The 26,728-nt window shown below is 43.1% G+C and overlaps 1 protein-coding gene across 4 annotated transcripts in view; it reads left to right on the forward strand.

Annotated features, from left to right (window-relative positions):
* PLA2G6 (phospholipase A2 group VI) overlaps window positions 1-20,744 on the forward strand; it is a 1,377,288-nt gene extending 1,356,544 nt beyond the window's left edge. For all 4 annotated transcript variants that reach the window (XM_044068476.1, XM_044068486.1, XM_044068491.1 and 1 more), the window contains one exon: window positions 16,867-20,744. In XM_044068476.1, the coding sequence (XP_043924411.1) occupies window positions 16,867-17,011 (145 nt within the window). In that variant the 3' untranslated portion in view covers window positions 17,012-20,744. The remainder of the gene's footprint in view (window positions 1-16,866) is intronic.
* Window positions 20,745-26,728: the final 5,984 nt, after the last annotated feature.

Genomic DNA, 26,728 nt, shown 5'->3' on the forward strand with positions numbered 1-26,728 from the left:
ACACCTCACCCGCACCCTAACTCACCTAACCCGCCCTAACCCTCACATCCACACAATCACACACTTACCTGAATCCGACCCGTAATTTTCCACCACAGTGCTGAAAATAGCGAAGCGACAGGAATGGGCAACCATGAAACTTTGCTATTTTCAGCTTTCGCTTATTAGGGGTCGATATTAGAACATTTGAAGTTCTGAAACTTCGACGTTCTAATGTAGACCCTACTGTACAGATTCATTTAGACATACATTCTTTCATTTAAAGTAAGGAAACACTTCACATACATTTATTTAAAGTAAGAGGTTATTTACAGTATTTACAAAGTTGAAATAATGTGTGGAGTAGCTGTAGGAGTTGCAGAGAGCTTGGGTACACTCTTAGGAAATAGCTATGGGAGTTATAGAGAGCTGAGGAACCCAGGAGAAAAATCCTCCCGGGGGCATTTACTTAAACATAATTAGGTAGGGTGAAAACAGGTACATTTCTATTTGGTGGACAGGTATGTGAAAAGCTGGGTTTTGAAATTTTCTGAGTTTGATATTGTCCTTAGTGTAGAAGGGCAAGAATTCCATTTCTTGCCTAGTGAGAAAGAAAGGAGAAGTTGGCCAGCCGGTCATTTAGGTTTGTGGATAATAATTTTAGTTGATCTTAATTGATATTTTTCCTTGGCTCCCTCTGGTGTATTCCCTACAGCCACCATGGACTGGGGCTAAACATGTCCTTTGAGGCTGTGGAGTGCCCTTGATAGGCAAAGGGAGAACCAGTCTTGCCAGTCATATAAGAAAGAGAAGGGAATACCTCTATGCTTAGCCACACTAGAATGTTTATCCCTAGGGATGTTTTAGCTGTCAAAAATGGATCTGCTTCTACAGAAATTCCTGTGAAAGTTATACAACTGCTTTCTTCTGTCTCAATTACTTTGGGCAGGAGTGATTTATTGGGCTTGGCTCAGTTTAGGCTCTGGACCCTTTCAGTTCTGGTGTTTATAGTAAAAGAAAAAGGGATTCTTCATTTTCTGAGGTGGTACAAGATTTTGAACCACAACATGATTGTGAAGAGACAACTTGCATGTTTAATCCTCAGGTTTCTGATTCTGAGGAAAGTGTGGCTTCTTATAGTACCTTCAAATGATTTTCTTCTTGTGAAACAATTTCCAGAATGATTCTGTTGCTTCAGTGGTCTGTAAACAGACCTTTAAAACAGCAATGGCAGGAGGGAGCTCACCCTTCCCCAGTAAAAGACAGTCTAACAAATGTGAATGACTATCTTTAGCATCCACCCACCTTGGCAATCCTTTAATCCTTTCTAGATATCTGAATCTCCATGACTGTCTGGCAACAGATAATCTCAGACAAACTGGTTCTAAAAGTGATTCACCCTAGATACAGATGGCAGCGGTAATCTTTTCTTCCCTTCCATGGGATTTCTCCTCATCTGCCAGATGAAATTCAACCGCCCGACCTGTCATTCAGCAGCTGCTGTTTCAGGGGATGATAATAGTGGTCCCACCTCCTCAATTAGGCAAAGGTTTTCATTCAATAATGTTTTTGGTGCCAAAGAAGCTTAATGGAGACCATTTCTATATTTTTCCTTTTTTAACCAGTGTGCAATGGTTTCCAAGTTCAAAATCTTATATCTTAGCAATCTGTTACCTCTCATTCCCTATTGACATTTTGGTGACTAGATTTTAAAGATGTTTATCATCATATTCCTGTAACTCCAGATTTCAGATGTTTCTTAAGGTTTTGTGTGTCTGGATCATACTTTTAGTTCCCTGCATTTTGCTTTAGTTGCCCACAGTTCTGATGGTATTTACGAAGTGTCTAGCTCCAGTGATAGCTTACACCAGACTATAAGATATTCACATTTTTTTTATTTAGGCATGTGAGACTATGTCAAAGGCTTTTGACAAGATCAGGAAAAAGGTAGAGACAAGAGAAAGTAATTGGTTAGCAAGTAGAAAGGGCAGGAGTTGCTGATGTATGTATTTGTCAAGTACTTTGGAGAGGAGTGGAAGGATTGCTTTAGGGAGATAGTTTTGAAGTTCAATGCATGTGCCACCTTTGTGTAATGGGATTATGAAGGAAACTTTCCATAGGACTGGGATGTAGTTTTCTGTAATGGAACTATTAAATAGGATGGATACAAGGAAACAAATGGTATCAATAACTATACTGCGGTAATCGGATGGCAGGTTATCAGGAGCTAGTCTTATGTTTAAGTTTTTAATGTATTTTTGATGGTATTTGTCTGGATAGTTGTTAGGTTTAGTTGGGGTGTGGAGCTATTATTGGGGTGGAGGGGATTAGGTGGGGAGGGTATAGGTTATTATGGTTTTCCTGGGGATATGTCCCAGTTCAAAAATACCTCAGTTCAAAAAAACTTTTCTTCTGCAGAAAAAAAAAACTAGATTTATTTCTCGATCTATTCCTGTGTTTTCCCACCCAAACAAAAGTTTCAGCAAGGGAATTTCTCAGGATATTACATTTTATGGCATCTATGATTCTCATAATTCCTCTTGCAAGACTCCATATGAGAAAAATTCAGTAGTACCTAAAATCCGTATGGTCCCAACAACATCCCTGACGTTACAGATTCCACTTTTAGAGTTTGTGAGAAGGGAAATTCTTTGGTGGAGAGTCCAGTTTTATCTGAGTCCAGGTCTTCCATTTTCCATTACATCTTCAGCACAGTCTGTAACCATAGATGCTTCAGAATTTGCTGAGGAGCAGTGTCTATGGGGCTAAAAGTAAAGGGTCTTTTGGAGCAAAAAAAGACAGACCAAAACGCATAAATGTAAAAGAGGGGGGCAGAAGTAAATGCTGTAAACTCTGACAATTATCTATGGTGCTGAGGACCATTACAAGCAGTTACAGACAATACCACAGTGATGTGATACATAAACCAAAGGGGTAACCAGATTCCACCTTCTTTGTAGACATGGTAGTCGGGGATATACCTTTTTAGTACAATCTCACTCTACTGGCATCTTACATCCCATTAGAGCAAAACTTTATGACAGGCAAGCTACGCAGGACCAGGAGAGACCCTCCCGAACAAAAACTGACTTGTAGAGTCTTCCAGGAATTGATTGAGTTGTGGAGAACACCTTTGTTAGATCTGTATGCTTCTAATTACAACGAGTTGGCAAAAGACTACTTCAGGAATGCATGCAAGAAGATCTGGAAAATAGTTGCCTTTTCTTTTCTTTTGACAGGAATGTTTCTCTGTGCTTCCCCTCCCTTCCACTAACATTGGGGTAATTCTGAGGATTCAAAAGGATTCTCCAAAAATCACTATGGTAACTCCTGTGTGGCCCAGGCAGCAATAGTTTTCCCTTCTTTTTGGAAATGGCAGTAGGCAGTTACCGCATTTCCATATAGACTGGACCTACGCAGTCAGTGCAGAGGGTTTTGATGCATCCCAACTCCAAGAAGCTGTAACTAATTACCTGGATTATAGAGCCTTAATACCTTGAAGGTGCCTATTTTCTAAGGATGTGCATCAAGTATTAAAGGAGGCAAGAAAACCTGCTATTGGAAAACCCCATATTAACAAATAAAGGTATTCTAGTTGGTGCCAAGACAAGAAACAGGACCCTTTATGGCTAGTGTTTCTGTAGTTCTGATTTGTTAATGTAAGTTATTGTTCTCTGGCCTATCTTACTACTGTATCAAAGTACACCTGTTAGCCATTTCAGCATGTCTGCCCACGGATCCCCCTCTTTCATTACATTCATATGTGAAAATATTTTCAAAAGGAGCGTTGCATACCAAACCACCTAGAAAGTAGGCGTCTTCTTCTTGGGATCTGAATTTTGCCTTGGAAATATTAACTAAGGCTCCATTTGTACCGGCTCATCAGGATGACCCAACGTTCTTAACAAGCAAAACAGTTTTGCTGATTGCTCTGACTTATGGAAGAAGAGTATTTGAGTTGCAAGTTCTTAAGGTGGGCCAAACATATCTCATTTTCCATAAAAGTAGGGTTTTCTTAAGAACTAATCCTTCATTTATATCTGGTATCTGAGTTTACTTTGAACCAAGCAATCCATCTCCCTGTCTTATCTCCAGAACCCAAAAATGAGGGAGAAAGGATATTACATATTTTTGGATGTACTTTTGGATGTTCACAAACAACTCTGATATTATCTTGGCAGAATTAAAACTTTCAGGAACTCTGATTAGTTGTTCTTTTTTTGTGAGAACAGCCTGTGTCAAAGCAGACTATTTCCAAATGGTTGTTTCATGCTGTTTTCTTTTATTATACCCACCACAACAAGGCTATTCCAGGGAGGGTCAGGGGAAAGGTTGGATTTTAGAAGTATTCTAGAAGAAGAAACTTGTTACTCTGCATATAAGCACTACAAGCTAGAATGTGAAGTTGTTCAATCTCACCGTTCATTCTTTATTGATGGGTTCGGAGCCGATCCCTTGGCTCCGATACTGCCAATTGCAAAGCTTGAGGTCTTCAAATAGCTCGAGGCCAAGTCCCTATCCCATGATGCACCTGGAATTACCCCAGATCTAGTTTGCTGCTGCAACGGATCGGAGGTTCTGAATTAGCTCGGGCCAGTAAACTGTTTTTTCTTCTTCTTTATTTGGATATTTAGACAGTTGTTATACTTAGATAGTTTTTACAAAGCTCTTATAGCTTTATTGTGTGTATTCCTGCTTTTAGTCCCTTCCCTTAGTGTGTTGTAAAGTCTTTTAGTGGCCTCCTGTTTTAGGCCTAGTTTAAAAGTTTTTACTAATCATTAAAGTGTGATTAGTCAGTGACTTTTGTCACATTTTTTGATATAAAAATTATTAGTGTTTAGCCTTCAGTTGTTTAGGAAAGGCTTAAAGTTATAATTACTGTTACAGTTTTTCTTGTATTAACAGTAATTTGTCTGACTAGAATATTTCAAAGGATATTTAGACTGTGTGTTATATTAGCACCTATCTTTCTTTTTTTTGCATAGTCTGCTTATATTGTGTGTTAGGTGACAGTAAAGACTTTTACTGTCATACACATATATATATATATATATATATATATATATACACACACACACACACACACACACACACACACACACACACACACACACACACACACACATATTGACCTTGCATTTCTGCTGTGTGTGTGATTTAGCCTGATTTTGTTTTAAGGCATCTTGTAGTTAATTACTGCCAAATTTGTATTGTGTGACAGTAATTTTTTCTCAAATGGCTGACCAAGAGAAGCACCCCAAGTCTGGGTTTAAAAAGTGCCCAAAGTGTGTCCAAAAGATGTCTGTAACAGACAGCCACGTTAACTGTGTATACTGTGTAGGAGCTCTGCATTTACAAGACAGCTGTGCTAAATGCCATTCCTTCTCCTCTAGGGTGTTACAGGAAAGGAAGAGAAAATTGATTGATAGAGGGTTGTTGAAGTCATCGTTTCAGGAAGCTTTGAGTGACCAAGATGGATCCAGCAAGTCCTCAAAGTCTTCCAAGACTTTGGACTCGAAGAAATCGAAAAAGTCTTCGACTTTGGCTCTACTGTCATTGGAGCCGACAGTCTTTACCTTTCGAAAGCCGGTCCCCAGTCTTGGAACCAGTGTCCGAAGTGCCTAAGAGACCACTACTTCAGTGGGTACCACCTTCGGTGTGCTTCTCTCGATCCTCTATCAGCCTGTCAGATCTGGATTGTGTGGTGCAAAAGCTGTTATTGGCACCGTCCTTAGCAAACATGTTATCGGCTTCGACCCAAATGGCTTCCGAGCCAAAGACCCTTGCAGTGACTCAAACTATTCCTCCTCCGAGCCATGCTGGCCCTTCAGAGCCGGAGGAGGCAGATTTGATGTTAGTGGAACCCTCTGTGCCGATGCCTGCTCCAGTGTCTTTGGCTCTGTGCACTCTGCCGTCCTCGGTGCCGATCGAGGACTCTAGGAGCCGACACACTCTGGTCGGGTCTGGGGAGGATAGTCGGACCGACTTGTTGGTTCCGACTTTGCCTCTTGGGCCTCGACTCGGATGAGCTCGGCTCCTACCTCAGGCTTGGAGCCCACTGTCCTGGTACCGGGGGTGTCGACGGTTTCTTCGAATCCATCAGTTCCCTCACATCGGAGCAGAGGTGCTTTCGATGCCATGAGGAGAGTCATGTCTCCTAAGACATCCTCGACCTCAGGTCTGCCTTCCTCTTGCACAAAAGTGCCTGTGTCTGCTTCTGCCTCACACATCCTGACCAAGCGTAGAGACCCAGAGCCTAAGAAGCCCCATTGGGTGGTCCCTGCTCTTCCGAGACCTCACCAGAAGCTCCCACTGATGAGGTTCCCAGGAAGAGATTGTGTAAGAGGAACCATCTAGATACCCCACAGGAGTCTGTAACATCAGATACTGACTTAGATGAATCAGAAGGGTCCCCACGGTCTCCCTCTGAGGATATCTCATTTGCTGAGATACTTGAGATCCTTAGGCAGAGAGGTGACTGGCAGTCCAAAAGCCCTACTGAGGATGAGTCAGTTCTCCTGAAGGCTTTCGGGTCTCAGCCCTCCACCTCTTGGGTGTCTCCGCCCTTCAATGAGCTGATGCAGCTGGTCTCATGAAAGGCGTGGGAGTCTCCGGATACTATGGACCCTGTCCCTAGGAGGCCTAATAAATTCATTTCTGCCTCCCTTGACAAAATATTTTTAACAAAAGGTATTCCAGTTGATGCCATGGTTGTGGTGGCAGCCACCAAAAAGGAAATGTCTGAGACTTTCTCATCTATCCATCCTCCTAACAGAGACTCCAGGATTATGGATAGATATGGGAAGCGCATGTTTAGTTCAGCGACCTTTGCTCTTCATTCGCTAAACTATTTAACCAGGTTACAATGAGATCTCCTTAAGGAGCTAGGAGATACTCTTCAGGGTACAGTAGCTGCAGGAGCTTCCGACAAGGTTGCCACCCAGCTTGCTATCCTCAGTTCTATTGTCAACTCATCCATGCACCTCATCTCTTATGCAGCTGATGGAACGAGTAGGGCAGAGGGTACAGGAGTTGCTCTTAGGAGACATTCCTGGATGCACTTGTGTTCCTTCGTGGACGCACTTCAAGTCATCCTTCGTGAACACTCCCTTTGATGGCTCATCCCTTTTCAGGCCTAAAGTGAAGGAAACCTTAACCAGGTTGTGAACAGGATGGAAAGATTTTGTCTGCCAATGGGGTCCGTTTTTTCACCTCTATCCGACCCTACACTAAAGGATAAAGGGGAGGAAAAATGTGGTTCCGAAAAACCCAAGGAGCCTTCCAGGACACACGTGGTGAACCCCCCTGCAGGGGCAGAGGAGGGGGCAATAATGGAAAACACCCTCACAGCAGAGGGGTCTGCAACACCAGGGCAACAGAGATCACTCCTCTGGGAAGCCCTACCACTGCTCCTGAAAGGAGGCCTGACTGTCCTGCTCTGGAGGCAGTCAGGGGTCACTTATCTTTGTATTTAGACACCTGGCTCAAAATAACAAAAGACAGCTGGGTACAAAGTATCATTTCCAGAGGATACTTCATTCCATTCTCCACACCCCCTCTAATCATAAGAAAAATTCTGGACGTTCCATCCAGTTACAGGGAACAGGCAACAATAGAGGTCCAAACATTGCTAAGAAAAAGAGTCATCCAACCAGTCCCAGCAGACCAGGCAGGTTCTGGAACTTACTCAAGATTCTTTTTGGTTCCAAAGAAGACGGGGGATTGGAGACCCACATTGGACCTCAGCAGACTCAACCAATATGTAAAGAAAGAGAAGTTTTGGATAGTCACGCTTCAGTCTATACTTCCCTTCTTAGGGAAAGACAATTGGATGTGCTTGATAGAGCTCAAGGATGCGTACTACCACATATAAATGGCCAGATCATCCAGGGATCACCTGCACTTCTGGCTGGGAGCCAGTCATTATCAGTTTTGAGCCCTGCCCTTTGGTCTCACTACAGCCCCACAGAGTGTTCACCAAATGCATGGCAGTGGTCATGGCTCACCTGAAGCGTCTAGGATACCAGGTGTTTCTGTACCTAGAAGATTAGCTCCTTACCGCCACCACTAGGCATCAACTCATTCAGGCCAGGGAGTCCACTTTGTCACTCTGCAATCATCTGGGCATTGCAGTCAACTCAGAAAAATCTGCCTTGTCGCCATCGTAGCATATCATTTTTATCGGGGCAGAGTTGGACACCACCACCACACTAAGGCTTCCAATAGAAAGAGTCTTTCTTCTTAGTCAGCATCTCAGCGTTCTGATATCAAGCACCAGCATCAGAAGTTCTAAAATTATTGGGCATGATGGCAGCAGCAGTTCTAGCCATACCACTAGCTCGTAGGCACATGCGCATACTACAATGGCTGTTGTTCACTCAGTGGTCTTACCAAGAGCTTCCCATGGCTCATACTATAATGATCACAAATTCCTGCAAAAAAGTACCCTCAGTGATGGTTGACCTCACTTCATGTCACGATAGGATGCCCATTTGTGCTACCCCCTGCAGTAGCCACAGTGACCACAGATGCTTCCCTGATAGGGTGGGGTGGGGGTATTTTCAGGGAAAGACAGTCCAAGGCACATGGACCAATCAAGAGACACATCTGCATATCAATGCCCTGGAGATGAGAGCGGTACTTCTGACGTTGCAGTACTTTCAGGACTTTCTTCTTCCGGGTACAATTGCGATTCAGACAGACAACATATTGGTGGTCTGGTATTTGAACAAACAAGGAGGAACCAGGTCTTACCCCCTTTGTCGAGAGGCCCTCAGAGTATGGCAGTGGGCTGTTTTCCACCCAGCGCTTTCTGTTGGCAATGCACATCCCAGGGAAATCGAACCTGATAGCAGACAAGCTCAGCAGGGCCTTTGTGTTGCCCCATGAGTGGTCCCTCAAGAAAGAAATAGCGGACAAGATGTTCCACAGGTGGGACCAGCCTTGCTGCAACCTTTTTGCCAGTCACATGAACACGAAATGCAGAAGCTACTTTGCCCTGATTCCCTCTCCGGGAGAAGCCCCAAGGGACGCACTCGTACATGATTGGCCTCCTCTATGCATTTCCACCAATCCTGTTGATACCCAAGGCTCTACAGAAAGCAAAAACCCTGGGAAGAACCATCATTTTAATAGCCCCTCATTGGCATCATCAGATTTGGTTCCCTTTCTTTCAGCTTCATCATTTGGAGGAGCCTTGGATTCTGGACTCAGTTCCAGACCTTCTGACGCACTCCTCCGGGGATCTTCATCCCTCTCTGCAGTCCCTGAAGCTGACAGCTTGTCTGCTCCAGTTCCCATCATAGCCAGGTTCCATAACCTCTCCAGTGAGACAAAACAGATCCTTATATCTTCTCATAAATCTTCTACTAGGAAGCTATATCTTAACAAATGGAAGACATTTTCTGTATGGGCCTCTAAAAATAATATTGAGCCTTACCAAGCCGCTATGGAGGCCCAGAGTTTGCACTGAAACCAATGTCAACCAGATTATTGATTTGCCAGTCTTCTTCCCCAACCATTCAAACAGTTTAGAGTATATAGGTTCATAGGTTGGTACTAGGCTATCGGCCCTAGGGCCTATATAGGCCTAGCCATAACAATTCCCTGGCTATTTCTTCCCACACTATTTACTTCCCTGGACCCCTGTCTAGCAGGGCGACTGACGTGTTCCCTGAGGTGAATTTCCTTTCTCCCATCCAATCATCAAGGTTCCTTTTGAAGAGGGCCAAAGAGGCACTCTGCTTGACATGTATGGGCAGTCTATTCCAGAGTCTGGGGAGTCTCTGGGTCAGGAACCTATCCCTCCAGCATGTTTTGTTTATTGTGATGACAAGGTTTAGATCCCTGGAGCATGTGGCTCTGAAGGATTGGGATTTCTTTGTAGCATGTCCAACAGCTCTGGGTTTGACATGGCCTTGTATGTTAAGCAGAGATCGCCTCTGAGTAGACGATATGCGACAAGAGTATAGCTGGAGTTTTTTAAGGTGGTCAGTATAGAGCATCTGCTTTAGGCTTGTGATTCTTTTAGTGAGGAATTTCTGAGGCCTTTCCAGTTGTTGCAGATGTCTTGTGAGGTACATACCAAATGGGGCATTGTATTCTATAATGGGTCTAATGAGGGATGAGTACAGTGGGACAATGACCTCCCTTTTTCTGGATGAAAAGCTCTTAGTGATGAGGTGTGCCACATAGAAGGATTTCCTGACTGTTGTGGCGGTGTGGTTATTGAAGTTGAGACCACTGTCCACCTGTGTCCCTAAGTCTCTTATCACACTTTCGGTGTTTAGTGTACTGCCACCTATGTGATAATTCACGGGTACATGTTTTTTCCAAAAGGGGATAACTATACTTTTCTTGGCATTGAGCTTGAGCCCATGGTTCTGGCACCAAGCATCTGTTTGTTAGACCCTTTTGTAGAGTATCCACATCATTTGGGGATTCAGTAATGGCTCCCAGTTTGCAGTCATCTGCGAACTTTGTTAGCCAGAGTCCCTTAGTGTTGGCCTGTACTTCAGAGAAGTAGATGCCAAACAAGAGAGGTCCCAGGACTGAACCCTGAGGTACTCCACTTGTCTGGAGCTGGATTTGGAGTCAGCTACTTTTACAATGTGGGTTCTGGCAGTAAGCCAGTTGGCAACCCATCGAGTGACGTAGGGATTAATGCCCAGCTTAGTAAGTTTATCTATGATTCCAGAATGGGGGATGGTGTCAAAGGCCTTGGCGAGGTCCAGATAAGCTGTGTGGACACCTTACCCTTGTCCACAGCTCTGGAGACTGATTTGAAGAAGTCAATCATGTTCAGGAGACAAGATCGGCCTTTCACGAACCCAAACATGGTGGGGTCCGGTGTTTTAATGGTGCCAATGTCTTTGTTTATAAGTTCCATGATAATACGTTCTGTGGCCTTGCAGATCAGGCTCGTCAGACTGATGGGGCGGTAGTTCCTGGGATCCAAGGTGGATCCCCCCTTGTGGAGTGGGATAACTGTAGCTGTGCGCCACTCAGTGGGCATGAAGCCTAAGGTGAGGGTATGATTAAACATGACACTTAGATGAGGTGCCAGTTCATTTTGTAGTTCATGTAGTACACAGCCCGGGATGTCATAAGGTCCCATGGATGCTGTATTCTTAGCTTTGGAGAGTGTGTTTTTTACCTGTGTGGCCTTTATTACCAGAGTTTGGCAATCTTCCGGTATTGAGATGGGCCATTTAGGGGGTGAGAGGGGGGTGAAGTTGGCACTGAATCGATCTGCCAGAATATTGGCAATATCCTTGGGATCAGTATATTTAATGCCATTCTGTTGTAGATCTGAGCATTGCCATTTAGATTCTTGACATAGTTATACAATGCCTTGTGGTTGTCTTTGGAATCTTTGGCAATTTTATTTTCGTAACTACTTTGGAGGATTTTATGAGGGATCTCAGATTCTTACTGAGGCTGGTAAGGGAGTTTTTTGCATCCTGGGATTTTCCTCTTTTCTGCAACAGTTTCTTCCTTTTGTTGTAAAGTTTGTTTATGGCAGGGGACCACCAGACTGGCTTCCTTTTTTTGGAGGAGAGCATCATGGTTCTATTTGGGATGGCACAAGCTTGATGTTCACAGACAGCTCAGATTTTGTTTGGATAGAACAAAAGATTTCAGGAAATCTGACCAACTTTTTGTTTCATTCTCGAACTCCAGGAAGGATAGACCAGCGGCTAAAACAACTCTGTCTAAATGGTTATCTGATTGTATCACCTTTGCCTATTCAGCTGCCATTATGCTTTTGTAACACAAGATTAAAGCTCACTCAACCAGAGCAGTTTCTACATCATCTGCTTTTTCTGCCAGGCTTCCCATTGATAACATTTGTGCAGCAGCCACTTGGTCAAAACTTCATACCTTTATCACTCATTACAAAGCTGACAAGGCCTCCAGGGACAGGGCTTCCTTTGGATCCACGGTCCTGAGAAATATACTCCCGTGAACCACCCAAGGTTGATGGTGCTTGGGACGCTACTCATCAGTAAAGAATGAACATCAAGATTGAACAACTTCACAGAAAGAAGTTATGTACTTACCATAACATTCCATGTGAGTTGTTCCTCTCACCTTCATTCTTACATCCCACCCTCCTACACCCTCCTGGGCTGATAGATGACCGAGATGTTGGATCCATCCTAGTTACTCAATTGTTCTATACCTTTGTCTTGGGAGTGAAAGAATGACATGTGGTATTATACGCAGCAAATAAGATATGAGGTAATTCCAGGTATATCATGGGATAGGGACTTGGCCTCGAGCTATTTGAAGACCTTGAGCTTTGTAATTGGCTGTATCGGAGCCGAGGGATCGGCTCCGAACCCATCCGTAAAGAATGAATGTGAGATGAACAACTCACATGGAATGTTATGGTAAGTACATAACTTCTTTTCCCTTCTCCAGGGTAGTGCAGGCTTTGCTCAGCCCATTCTCAAGGGGCTCCGGGACCCTCATGCTTCTCTTCCCAGTCAGATTAAGCTGTTGTAGTCTACTCATATAGCTAGGCTACTAGTAGTTGTGATTTCCTGATGAACATTGTCCAGTTGTCTAAGTAAATTTACCATAACAGTGGATGCTGAAATGATCACTGCTATTGTAGCCACTCCCTCCTTCCATACCCCTGTTTTTGTTGCCAGGGTGAAGACCTTTAATTCCCTAGCATTGATGTTTTCAGGGCTGCAGCCTCCCTGTCTCTCAGTTTGAATGTTGTGAAGGGCATGGAGCCCAGACCATTCTTTTTCTTCAGCTCTGATAAAGCTGACTAATGGCTTGGACACATGATGTTAAAAGTGCCCTTAAGCTTTGACAGCTTGCTGGCTGTTATATCCTTCATATTCAGCTAAGGCTACTGCGACAGTGATCATTTAGATAAGGCTACTGCAACAGTGGTCATTTGAATATCTACTGTTACAGTAAATGTATTTACACATCTGTAATTTCTCTCCCTAGGGCAAGGGGGGAAAATGTGGGAAAGTTGATAGTCTGGTTCAAGGACAGCTCATTGACTACCTTAGGCATAAAGGATGAGTGAGTTCTAAAGAGAACCCTGTCCTTGGGAAAGATCAGAAAAGGAGGAGAGGCCACAAAGGCTTGCAATTTAGAGACTCTTTTGGCAGAAGTAAGAACCCTAAGCAAAACAGTCTGCCAAATATAAGGCATAAGAGAAGAGATGGAAGCAAGCTTAAAGGGTTAGCTTTTTCAAGACATAACTTAGGTCCCAAGAAGGAGGAATGGATTTACCAGGTGGCCTGATGCGTATGATGCCTTTTAAAAACTGATTGACCTCAAAATGTGAAGACAAAGGTTCATAGGTTCATACTAGGCAATCTGCCCTAGGGCATTTATAAGCCTAGCCAGAGTGTGTTTGGCTTTCGCCACCCATTTTAAATTAATTTTGCTATGCCCTTTTTCGAGGTTAGTATACTGTGCCTTTGTCTAACAGTGACACAGAAGTGATACCCGGGGTAAACCTATGATCTCCCATCCACTCATCAAGATTCTTCTTGAAGAGAGTCAATGAGGGACTCTGCCTAACCTGGACTGGGATTTTATTCCAGAGTGAAGGGAGCCTCTGGGTTATGAATCTGTCCCTCCAGCATGTCCTATTTATTTCAGTGCTGAGGTTTAAGTCTCTCGAGCATGTAGCTCGATGGGATTTGGATTTTCTGAGGTGCAGCATGTCCATTAATTCCGGGTTGGACATGGCTTTATATGTCAGGCACAGATCGCCTCTGAGCAGGTGGTATGCCACTGAGTAGAGCTGGAGTTTCTTTAACCGGGCAGCATATGGCATCTGTTTGAGCCCTTTGATCCTCTTGGTGAGGTACTTTTGGGTGCTTTCCATTTGGTGCAGGTGTCTGGTAAGGTACATCCCAAAAGGGGCATTGTACTCAATTATGGGCCTGATGAGGGATGAGTAAAGAGGCACGATGACCTCCCCTGATCTAGATGTGAATCCCTTCATGATTAGGTGGGCTCTATAAAATGTTTTTCTAACCACTTTGGCCACGTGGTTTTCAAATGAGAGATTGCTATCAACTTGGGTCCCCAGGTCCCTAATTACTTCTTCTGTACTTAATGGATTACCACCTATGTGGTAATTTGTGGGCACTTTGTTTTTGCAAAAGGGGATGACTATACACCTTTTGGCATTTAGCTTGAGGCCATGGCTCTGGCACCAGTTGTCTGTTTCTATGAGGCCCTTTTGGAGGATGCTTGTGTCGGCTGGAGAGTCGATTATGGCGCCCAGTTTGCAGGCATCTGCAAACTTGGTCAGCCACAGTCCTTCCGTGTTGGCCTGTACCTCAGAGAAATTTATACTGAACAAGAGAGGTCCCAGGACTGAGCCTTGTGGGTTGCCACTTGTAACTGGTTTGGAGTCTGACATGGCTCCAGCAATTCTAACCATGTGGGTTCTGTCCTTGAGCCAGTTTGCAACCCATCTAGTGACATAGGGGTTTATATTTAAGCTGGTGAGCTTATCTATAATGCCTTAGTGGGGTATTCTATCGAAGGCTTTTGCGAGGTCCAGGTAGGCTGTGTGGACCACCTTCCCATCATCAATGGCCTTGGTGACTGTTTCAAAGAAATCAACCAGGTTTAAGAGGCAGGATCTGCCCTTAACAAAGCCGAACTGGGTGGGATCCAGTGTCTGTAGGTCCCCAATATCTTTATTTATGATGTCCATGATGATCCTTTCCATAGCTTTGCAGACCAAGCTAGTCAGGCTTATGGGGGGCGATAGTTTCCAGGATCCGTTGAGGCACCACCTTTGTGGAGCGGGACCACTGTTGCTGTACGCCACTCTTTGGGTACATATCCTGTAGTAAGGCTGAGATTGAACAGTACTTTTATGTTTGGGTTTAGCTCTTCTTGGAGTTCATGTAGGACGCAGCCCGGGACACCGTCTGGTCCCATTGATGCTGTGTTTTATTGCTTTGGAGAGGGCAGCTCTTACCTGAGCATCTGAGATGTCAGGGGGGCAGCAATCTGCTGGGATAGATATTTGCCCTTTTGGTGGGGAGGGGGGGAGACGTTTGCGCTGAACCTGTCAGCTAGGATGTTGGCAATGTCTGTGGGTTTGGTGTATTTTTTGTCATTTTTGGACTAATTCTGAGCGTATCTGGGAATTCCCACCCAGGTTCCTAACATAACTAAAGAAAGCCTTGTGATTATCCTTAGTGTCCTGTGCAATTCTTCTCTCAAAGCTGGCCTTAGACGATTTTATGAGTGCCCGCAGTTTTTTGCTAATACTGATCAGAAATGCCTTCCCTTTTTGGGATTTTGCTCTATCATGTAGTAGCTTCCTCCTTCTATTGTATAGTTTGTTTATGGCTGTAGTCCACCAGATAGGACATCTGCCTTTGGAGGATTGGGTCTTGGTTTTATTTGGGATTGCATGATCCATGCATTCCTGAAGGTGTTCATAGAATGTGTTTATAAAGGATTCTGCAGTCTGGGCCGTATTTTCCACAGGCCTGGGGGCTTTGAAGGATTCCACCTCGGTTTTGAGGAGTGTGAAATTTGCTTTAGAGAAGTTTTTCACTGTGGTTTTCAGGGCAGGGGGTGGAGTCGGGATGTGAATATCCAGTGAGATTAGTTTATGGTCTGATCTTACCAATGAGGGATACACTTCTGGTCTGGAGCATAGAGTTCCTATGTTGGTGATGATCAGGTCCAGTATGTTTTCCCCTCTTGTGGGAGTGGTAACAAGTTGTTCCATAGCATTTGAGTTTATAAATTCTAGGAACCTTTGGGCTAGGGTGTTGGAGCTAGAGTAATGCTCCCAGTCTATGTTTGGGTAGTTGAAGTCGCCCAATATAATGGTGTTTGGAGAGACCTTCATATTTTCCAGTGTTCTCAGGAAGGCCAGGTGGGGTTCCTGGGTTTGGGAGGGTGGTCTGTAGCAGGCTATAAACTGGAAGGCAGTTTTACCCACTGTTGGTTGCACATGGATAGTCTCTGATGTTTCGTGCTGTGCCACCAACCTGTAGGTGTGGGTATCTTTGACGAATATTGATACTCCCCCTCCTTTTGTGGTTCGGTCCAAGTTTTGGGGCCGAAAAGCATGGTATGAGGTATAACCTGGTAGTGCTGGGGTGCTCTCGGGAGCCTTGAACCAGGTTTCTGTTACTGCACAGATATCGATGTTCTCCATGCTAAGGAGAGTTTTGAGTGCGTGCATCTTGAGGTTTAGACTTCTGGCATTGAGTAGCATTACTCTTAGTTTCTTATCCCTTGTGATACTTATGGAGGTGGGTTTGTCTTTTGAGCCTTGCCTAAAAAAGGCACTATGAGGGTAGCAAGAGCCTTTGCCAGTATCCGAAAGCCCCGGGGTGACAGGTGCAAGCCGTCCCTAGCAAAGCATCGTGGCTTGTTGAGCATGTCATCCCAGGCTGGATCCAAAGGTAGGCAGGAAGAAATGCTAACAGAAGAGCGTTAATAGAAGAGTATGCCAGACCTGAATTGGCCATCTTTTCCTTTCAGGGGTATTGCCTTCTTTCTTGAGGCAAAAATGTTCTGAAGGTTTTGGCACTTAACTGCCTTTTATATGGAGCTGTCCTGCAGCTCCTTGCAGCTTAGAGCATGTGGAAGGTGCCCTAAAACTGTAAAAAGCTGGCTGGTTGGTCATATCCTTGGCGGGATATAACCCAAATACTTAAGCTACTGCAACAGTAATCTGTTAGAGCATCTACTATTATGGTAAGTTTACTTACACAGCTGTAATTTCGTCATGCATGTTAAAATTCATGTGTCAGAGAGAGAGTTTACAATTTTTCTGCAGAAGGAAGAGAACAACTAGTGGGAATGTAGCATTTTTACACCTACTTTTGTGACTGATGTGTTTTTCCTGGTGTCTTACAGATTAAGTCCACAGTTTAAAACTGAGGTGATGCTGGATGAAGTGGATGACATCGTACTGGTGAACATGTTATGGGAGACACAGATTTATATCTTTCAACAAAAGGATCAAATTCGGCAGCTGGTAGAGTGCCTCCTAAATGCTTAAAGAGAAGACTTTGAGGCAGTGAGGAAGACAAGTAAATGAAAAGCACATTCTTTGGCACATTTGAACTTTTTTCCACTGGACATAGCTGACTACCTATCCTCTGGTTCAGACCCTTGTATAAACAGCTTGGTGGCAGTCATCAATGAAATGCTGTGCGAGTCTGCATGAAGAATGATGAGTCCTGGTAGAAACTGCAAGATATGCTCAACCTATTCCTTAACTTGACAGAACCAGTATGTCGAAATGAGTGGAAATATATGCATACTAATCCAACTCTACTAGAGGGATTTGCTCATTTTTTTAAAATTAAAGCTGCTGTTAATGGAACATTATAATTTAATTAAGTGATTTTACAGAGATAAATTTCAGTATAAGTGAGTATTTCTGAACTACATGAATCTTCGTGGTAGACGTTGTCCTGACCTAATGAATGAGCTGCATTCCCAGAGTGAGTCTGGACCATAACTTCCAAACTGTGGTGTTGGGAAAATAAATGGGCCCCAAGTTACTAAACTGTCAACTTTTTCCTGCTAGAAAACATTTTTCTCTGCTCAAATATTAAAGTCTTAAAGATTAAACATACTATATGTGCCTCCAACGTCACTGAGTACTAAAGGTTAGACTATAGTGAGCATCTTTGACTTGTGTAAGTCTCTGAAAATAGATCAGTATAACAATTGCTTTTAATATATGTACTGCTCATGCTGACAGTGTGTGTGTGCGACAATTTAAGGAAAAAAAATTCTAAAGTGGGAAAATTCAGTGAGACTAGTCAGTGATGCTGGAGATGTGTATGTTTAATCTTTGAAACTGTAATATCTGGGAGGGAGAAATGTTTTCTAGCAGGAAAAATTTGATAGGTGAGTACCTCTGGGCCCATTTATTTGACCAAGGACACCACAGTTCTGAAGTTCAGGGCCAGACTGACTGGTGGGGATGCAACTCATTCATTAGGGTAGGATGATGTCTACCATGAAGATTAATGTAGTTCAGAAATGCTTGAGTCTGTTTTTCTTGTGAATTACTGATGCTTTTGGACCAAAGCAACATGCAGGTGAAATATTTAGATTGTAAAACAGTTTGGGATGCAGTCTGTAGACTATAACATGAAACAATTGCCCTGTTTTGTGCTGCTTCCATGTCACTTTATTGCCTGCCCTGCCTTCCCTCTTCAGCTGCAGTTGTTACCTGTCCTTCTGACAGTGCATTTTGTCCATATCAAAACTTTCCGGCCTTATTCTCTTTCACTGTGCATATGCCAAACTCTCAGTGCTTTTCCACATACCTTGGTTTCTCCATTTTTCTCACCATTTTGGTACGTATAGTTTTCTGCTGTCTGGGCTTGTTTTGCTTTTCTGTATGACTGCCATAGCGTAAACACAGAACTCTAGGTTTAGATTTGCCAGTGTTTTATACAAAATGTGCCAATGTTAGCATTTCTAGAGTCCGGTAATTTAGTTGTTCATTTCAATACCTTGTTTGTCTTTGCCACAGCCATTTCTATTGTATTGTGTATGAATACGACACCACTATTTGATAAGTAGATTACAATGTGTAATTTAGCTTTCAGGTAATTATAATAACCCCAAATTTATTTATTATTTATTTTACATTTGTTGACCGGGATAGTCCGACTGGGTACATGTCCATTTTCAGCGGAGGCCCGGAGGGGTTCCACGTAACAAAACAGTACAGAGACAGTAAATGCATAACTAAGTTTTAAACACAGGAAACGTATCAAAATATTAACATAGGATACAAGCAGATAACATCTTTCAATATGTACAGACATACATATGTAATGAGGCATGGTAGATTGCTAAACAGCAGATTGGGAAGTAATACATATTTTAGTGGAGTTGTTAATCAGGATTTGAGCAAGGGCAAAGCCAGTGTGATTTGAAGTAATTTTTGAGGCCTTTTTTAAATAGGGGTAGTGAAGTTTCCTTGATAAGGTTAGCAGGAAGTAGATTCCAAGTTTTACCAATTGAATTAGCAAATAGAGCATCTCCTGCAGAGTTGTTGGATTTTTGGGTCAGTACCATCAGTTTATTGGATGAGCATAGTGGCCTGAGGACACTATGGGGGCTGATCATGTTTTTAAGGGCAGGAGTGTTTTCAAGTTGGTGGAGCGCTTTGTGCACTGCTATAAGCTGGTTGAACTGCAGAAGGGTAGGAAATTCTAGCCATCCTAGAGCTTTTAGGTTTTGACAATGATGAGTCCTATATGCCATGCCATTAGTGAATCTAGCTATATGGTTGTAACAGCCCGATAATTCATTGAGATCGGTTTTGGACAGGTTGGTGAGTACTGAGGAGGCATACATAAGGGTAGAGAGAAGGTGGGAGCATGCAGTAGCTGCCCTAGCAAGAAGGGTGAGGAAAGGTTTGAGCTTGTACAGGGAGCCAAGTTTTTTTGTTAATGGACTTAATAGTATGATTAACATGCGTATCAAATTTAAGGTTGTTGTCGATTATTGCACCTAGTAGCTTAGTGTGGTCATCTGGGAAGATAATGGTGTCATTGTTAGATTTAATGGTGAAGAATGGAGGAGAGAGCACCTATGGGTAGGGGAGAAAAGCAGCAGTTTGGTTTTGTTAGGATTTGGAAGCAAGCGGTGATTAGCTAGCCAGTTTTCTACAGTGTTGAAAGTAGGCTGGTTAGGGACAGTAGGTGTGTTGGAGAGGAGGCAGAACATATCAATGTTGAGTCATCCGCATATTTGATGCAAGTAGCTTTTGGAATGTTTGTGTGACGATCGTTGATAAAGATTGAGAAAAGAAGGGGACCTAGTATGGAGCCCTGTGGGACTCCTAGGGTTAGAGGCAGATGGGATGCCAGCTTGTTCTGCCATAAGACAGCCTGCTGTCTACCGAGTAGGTAGGACTGGAACCAGTGTATTGCCTGATGGTCTAAACCGATGGATTTCTTGGTATTAAGCAGTAGCTGATGATTGGCCATGTTGAAGGCCTTTGAAAGATCTAGGAAGAGTGCTGAGGATAGTTTGTTGTTACAATTAAGATTGATGACATTAGAGAAAGATAGGATAGCAGTGGTGGTACCATGGAATAGTTTAAAGCCGTGCTGAGAGTCAGCGAGCAGTTTGTCTTGAATAAGAAAGTGCATGAGTTTGTAGAGGCATTTTTCCATGATTTTAGCTAGCACTGACAGAATGGCTGTAGTTCTAAAGTTAGATAGCTCTGTGAAACTACCTCCTTTATGGAGAAGTATTACATGTGAAATTTTCCATATTGATGGGATGGTTCCCTCGGAGATGGCTCTATTAATCAGGATAGAAATGGGGAGCGCTATGGCGTCCGCAGCTTTTTTCTTCCTTTCTCTTTAGGATTTTTCTTCTCAGCATGTATGTTTCTCTGGGTTCCATTTTATAAGACACACAACTCTGTGTACTTGTACTAAATGTTGTTTGCCTTTTATTTCCTGCCCGTTTGTATGACTGTTTTCCTAGCCTTGGTATTCTCATCAAATAATTTGATCTTACTATTCAAGCCTTTTGTGATAGCTGACACAAATATACATGTATGTAATTTAAATAAATAAATCCTCTTTTGCTTTGTATGTATATATGCTAATATGTTTGTCATTGTTACTGGAGCTTTTCTCCCCGGGCCTCCACTGAAAACAAGCTTTTTTTAGGCCCAGTGGACTTCCCTGGTCATCAAATTGAAATAAAATAAATAAATATACTAAACTAGAGCAGTTCTGATTATACAGATTGAAGCATTGCACTGTTTTTTTTACTTTTCTCCAGGCAGCTCCCCTCTAATAGTTGCATTGTATGTCGAGTGTGATGGTCGGCTTCATTTCCATTTAGGAATAGTCTGATGTTTAAGTAGGTCAGTGTATACTGTTAAAGAATGTTTTGTTCAAGAAATCAGTGCCATTCTTTTGAGATGCAGAAGGTTATTTTAAAACAAAAATACAACAAAACATTATTAGCTGGTATATTGAAACTTCAGTGTGTAAAATAAAGCTGTTGTCTGTTGCTCATCTGTGATATTAGTTCCTTAGCAACTTCAAGTTTCTTCATGTACCATAAGTCTCTTAAGTATTACATGTGTACAAACGTAGAAACAGACAACAGGAGCAGACAAAAGAGGAGCATTTGCTTGTGAGAATGCATTTGCGATATTCTCCCGTACTACCTTCCCTTCAGCTATTTTCTCTTGCATGTGCTCAAAATTATGCACATCTTCCAGCATATGCTTTGGTGTCTTCAACTGAACTCCAAGACCAGTACTCACCATTTATTTTCTGCTGCTCAAGATCTTGATCCTGTCATTTTTATGGAAAATTAGTGTGTTTGATGAGTAAAAAGAACATGCCATCAAAGTGTTTGTGACCATCTGATCACTACAAAAGATCCTTCCCAGCACTGCATCTACTGTTTGGAAAAGGAACATGACATGAAGTGTTGCCATTATTGAATTTTAACCTGGCTCCCTGTCAGTGGAGGAGGAAAAACCTTTTGGCCTATGCTGCGTATGAGGTGGCAGTAGCAGAGATTAGTGCAGGTATCAGCAGAAGGGCTCATTGTGGGAAACCACAGTAGTGCTATAGCACTGTGACAAGGTGAAGGCTGCAGAAGATAGATATCACTAATATAATTCTGCAGGCAGGTCCGCCATGAGATGGCTTTGAGTCTTAGGTTGCCAGCTCCCAGTCAGTAAGGGGAGTGTTAACCTCAAAGCTCTCCTCTGACCCCGCTGAACTGAAGGTCAGGAATAGCATGCAGGAAACCATCCTCAGTTTCATCCAGTGAGACCCTACTTGGGAAATGAGGGATCGGTGTACAGGTGCACTGTAGTCATAACAAAGATCTAGCTGGCTTATTAATGAGCAGCCCTTGATTGATGCACCTCTGAAAACCACGTTGTAAGCGTGCCATGTCTCCCTTTCCTCCAATCCAGCAATCACCCACTGAATCTAAAGCCTCTGATAGGGTAAAAGTAAGTGTATTCCTATGCCATGTGCAGCTGAGATCCGTCAGCTGTTTGACTTGTCTATGTAGATTCCAGTTAACTCTGGTGAGTCAGACATTTGGAAAAGTTTCCAACTCTCCCTTTCTCTGGTGTCAGGAGCTGATCAAAACCCTTACTGCTGTTTGTACATTGAGCTGCCATGTAGCCGGCTATAATTTTGAGTGCACTGGTGCATGGCTAGGGGGTCTGATGCAGCACATACCTGTGCGGGATGGATGGGCATGCCTCATGCTGTTCTTTCTTTAATGAAAAGCTTTCAGACAGCTTAGTTTAGATGCTTCCATCCAGGAGAGTATCATTTTGTGGGCATGCTTTCCAAAAACAGACCTGTATCACAGTGAAGATTCTGTGACCCATTCATCAGCCCCTAACATTTTTCTCCAGGACAGACCAAACCCTAAGGAAAAATAAACCCTCTTGCAGACTTAGCAGGTTCTTTTATCATCTTCAGCTATGCTCACTACATCTCTGATGAGAGTGACTTCATTGGCCTGGCAGCCACTGTCATTGCTACTGTTTAGGACTGTCAGTATTGGGATGAGGTATATTTTCTGAGTTACTCTTGACTTGAAGAGCCATCACAAGGAAGCAGTGGGTTTAAGGCTTGATTGTGGTTGGCCATGCTTTAGAGCTGCTGTCCTGCAGATAGGATTCTGCTAAGAGACCAGACCAGGTCCATAGAATTTTTATGAAGGGCGCCAAACTCATTCCTGAAAAGGACTAGAAAGATTGTCACTGTTCCAGACTAATGATAGGTTTCCATTCCGGCTTCCTTCTGTTTCCAGAGGGGAGAGATGACTTTACTGAGGCTTCTGAGGTCCAAGATGGAACAAAGTGCTCCCAACATGTAGTGTTCTGGGCAGCTACCTTCCCGGGGGTCATGCTGTTGCTACAGCAGTGTACTTGGATGGTGTCAGTGGATATGATGGATGCTTTCCAGCACTTCATTTTATAAGGTTCATGCAGGCGACTCCTTTGGTTTGCCGTGGATTAGCACCATTTTCAGTACAGAGAGCTGACATTTGATCTCTCCCTGCATCCAGGAGGGTGTTAGCTGCCATGATGGTCGTCTTGTAAGGTAAATTCCCTCATGTGTTCCTGTACCTTGTAGACTGGCTTTTGGTGGCTTTATCAAGTGACTCCCCTGTAATATCCCAAGCATCGACACTCCCATGGCTTTAGGCTTTGGTGTGAATCACATAAGCTGTGCAGAGGTGTCTCAAAGGACATCCCAGAAGATTGCTTTCACTGGTGCACATTTGGCTGTTTAGCAACTGTCATTCATGCTGACAGAGAAGGCTCAGAAAGTTATGACCTTTGCAGTCTTGGTAAGGACTCCCCCATGTTTTCTAAGCTTGATGGTGGCCCTTCTCAAACATAAGGATGATGGTTTTACAGTGAATTGTGAGGTGCCAGTGACTGAGTTGCTGCATGCTAAAGGATTTGTTTTTGATATCAGGGCATTGTTACTGGGCTCTGGAAAAGGAAGTAACCCCCTCAGTCTCACTATAGGTCTTCCCTTACTGCAGCTGAGTCCTTGGCAGGTTCTGATGATGACTACTTTGCTTGTGAGTTGGAAATCCCACCTCAGGTCCTCCACAGTTCAAGAGTAGTGGTTCACACTTGATGGAGGCTGCATATAAACCACATGGAGCTACTGGTAGTGCTTCTTACCATGAAGGCTGTAGATAGAGAGCTGATGTAGTACCCTTTCTTAATCCAGTCCAGCAACCAGCCTGTCTTGCAGTGCCATGCAAGTAAGGGCATATATATTCCTACCCACAGTGCAGGGTAGTGTTGTGTGTCTGCTAATTTGTGATGGGCAGAGGCATCACTTCAACAGCCATTCACATTCTGTAAAAAGTGATCATATCTGTAAACTCCTTGAGCTGTACCTGTTATCTCCTGGAGGTATGGATGTTGGAGTCTTGTATGGTCAGAAGCTTCCTGGACTGGGACACTCTTGAAATCAACCAGTTCACCACAGGAGAGAACTTGGTCCCTCTGTTTAGTGTGGCTGGGCAAAGCAGAGTTGAAGACGATGCTTTTATTTTTTTCTTTGTCTTGGCAGTGCATATTCCAATATACATTCCTCACTGCCACATAATGGGCAAAAGTGGTGTTATTTCATTCTGTCAGGCCCCTAGACATGCAGAAGACTTTCCCAATAAACCAGGAAAAATTTCCACTGCAGAGTTAACAGTTGGTTCTTTCTTAATGCCTAGTTTCTGGTTTAGATGCTGCTGGGCATTCCATCAGGGACATTTGATTGAATGAAACCAGAAAGATGTATTTCACTTACCAGACATACTTTATTAAGCAGAACAGGTTCTTCATTCAAGTAAAGATGTAGATTCTCCCTCCTTTGTCAGGCACTGTGGTAGATTTTTTTGACCTAACATATAGAACTGTGTAATATGGGTCTCTTTTGCCTGTTAATTTATTTCTAATTTCATGTAGTTCCTCAAGGGGGTCTTTCACTTACTTCCTCCTTTGAGCAATTATTCCCCTTTAGCTTTGATCCTGTCCACAGGTTTGGTGGCTCTGGTGTCTGTCTCTTGGAAGGCATTTTTCTTAGTGTCCATCACCTTTGCATGAAGGATCTCAGAGCTTCAGGCCCTAATTTGTAAGGAACAATATTTTCTCTTTTACAGAATAACCATATGTGCCTGGGTCTATATTACAAGACCGAAAGAGCAGAACCATGAACACCCAAAGAGCGAAAAAAAGGAACCTCGAAGTGCTGTTTGTCAGATCACGGTACAGTAAAGACTGGAATATTTGCCCTTTCCTCACTGTAGTGTGATCTTGTATTTGGAGTATATATTTAGTGGGGGGTGTAGGAGGCACAGCCCCCCACAATAGCAAGTTTGAGGTTTCTTTCGCTCTTTAGGCATGCGCGTTTTTGATTTTTTGGTCTTTTAATATAGACTCATGTGAGTTAGGGCTAACCAAAATTTCTTTCTAAAAATAGAGTCATAATGGTCCTCGAGTCATCTCCTTTTTTTCTTCTGTTGGAGTAAGCCCTTTCACATCCTGGATGTCCACTGCTGACTCAGGTTTTAGTTGGAGAATGTTGTGTGAATTCCAAAAGATGGAACAGCTGCTGTTCACAATTGCTACAGGGAGAAAGAGATTGGCAGTTTTTTGGCTAACCCTTTCCAGAGGGATTGTTAAGGCACTGTCTTTTGCCATTTGGGAGCTTACTCCCTTTTGTAAAATACCACAGTCAAATGTGAATCCACTCAAGGTGTGGCTGCTTGTAGTGCTTGGTTCAAAATGTCTAATTGAACCTTGCATTTCATGATTTACAAGCTTGCCTGTACTCCATTCATGCCTGCAGTTTTGATGACTCTGATACCCAACTCCTAAATGACAGAATATTTGTTTCTTGCAAATGTTTGTGTCACAGCTATGTAGTGAACAGTTCATAGCTTTACTAGATATTATTACTTTTTACCATGTCTTCAGAAGTTGGGTCCCTTTTGGCATTTCAGTGCTTTCAGGGTTCAGCATCAGGTCTTCAACGACTGACCATCCACCGGTTTTAATATGGCTTAGTATTCTTCCCAGTCACGCACCCACCATGGACTTCTATTCCTGTATATCAGTTGATCTTTGTCTTAGTTCTATTTAATGAGTACTTACTACACTACTGCTGCCTTGCTATGTCTGGGGAGTCCACCCATACATCCACCATCTGATTTTGGAGATGTTCATTGTGTTACCCTGCTGCAGTCATCACACTTGGGTTATCCTGTCCTGCAGTCAGACGGAATTCCAAAGTCTTGGTCCAGTGTCGGTTGTTGTCGCCTCTTTCCTGATGTCAGTGCGCCACGGGTATATATAATGCAACCAACGCCATTTTCTTCAGTCTTTCTTGCTGTGCGGTGCCCAAAGCAGAAGCAATTCGCAAGTGCCGGTCGGCCGACTCCTGAGATTTTCAAATTCAAATTTCAGACCGAAGTCTTCGATAAAGCTAAGTACCCCGTTGGGGAAACTTTTCTCTATGTCTGGGGAGTCCACCCATACATCCACCATCTGATTTTGGAGTTCCCTGTATTTCAAGGATATACATATTTCTGTATCCTTGTAGAGTGTGTTTTTCTTCATTTTTATCTAGATTTGCAGCTTGTGTTTGTAATGTGGCAGCTTCAGGGGACCAGGCATGGTCTCCTACTCCAATACATGACATCATAATATGCTTCAGCAGGAGAAGTTGATGTCTCCATTCTAGAGCTGAAGAGAAAAAATAGCTGAACTGAAGGAAGCAAAGAATATGTGTTAGTCATGCACACATTAATGACTATTCCCTCACAGATCATCCAATAACATGAGTGCATATCTGTGATGTCTGAAAGTAGATAAGGATCACAGGATTCACTTTTCTGCCCATTTCCTTACCTGTTCAAGAAGTCCCACGTCTATTTCATAAGTTGCATTTTTCCTAGATTCCCACAAGAATTGGCTTACATCTGTCCAATGACCTCTAGAAGTCACTTTTTGTTTTGTTGCCTTTTCAGAAAGGCTGTTCCAGTCTTTCCGCTTTCTTTGAAATAGTACTTTATCAGCTCCCTTGTATCATATACCTTGTAGACAGAAATTGTACCAATTTGTTCTGATACTTCTTTTTGTTTTTTTCACATACATGTGGATTTACTTATAAAGCTCGAAGTTTCTAAACTTTGACCTTCAAACAGCTGAGACCAGAAG

Source organism: Protopterus annectens, chromosome 1.part0, assembly GCF_019279795.1.
Source record: "Protopterus annectens isolate FY-2018-M chromosome 1.part0, PAN1.0, whole genome shotgun sequence".
Lineage (NCBI taxonomy): Eukaryota > Metazoa > Chordata > Ceratodontiformes > Protopteridae > Protopterus > Protopterus annectens.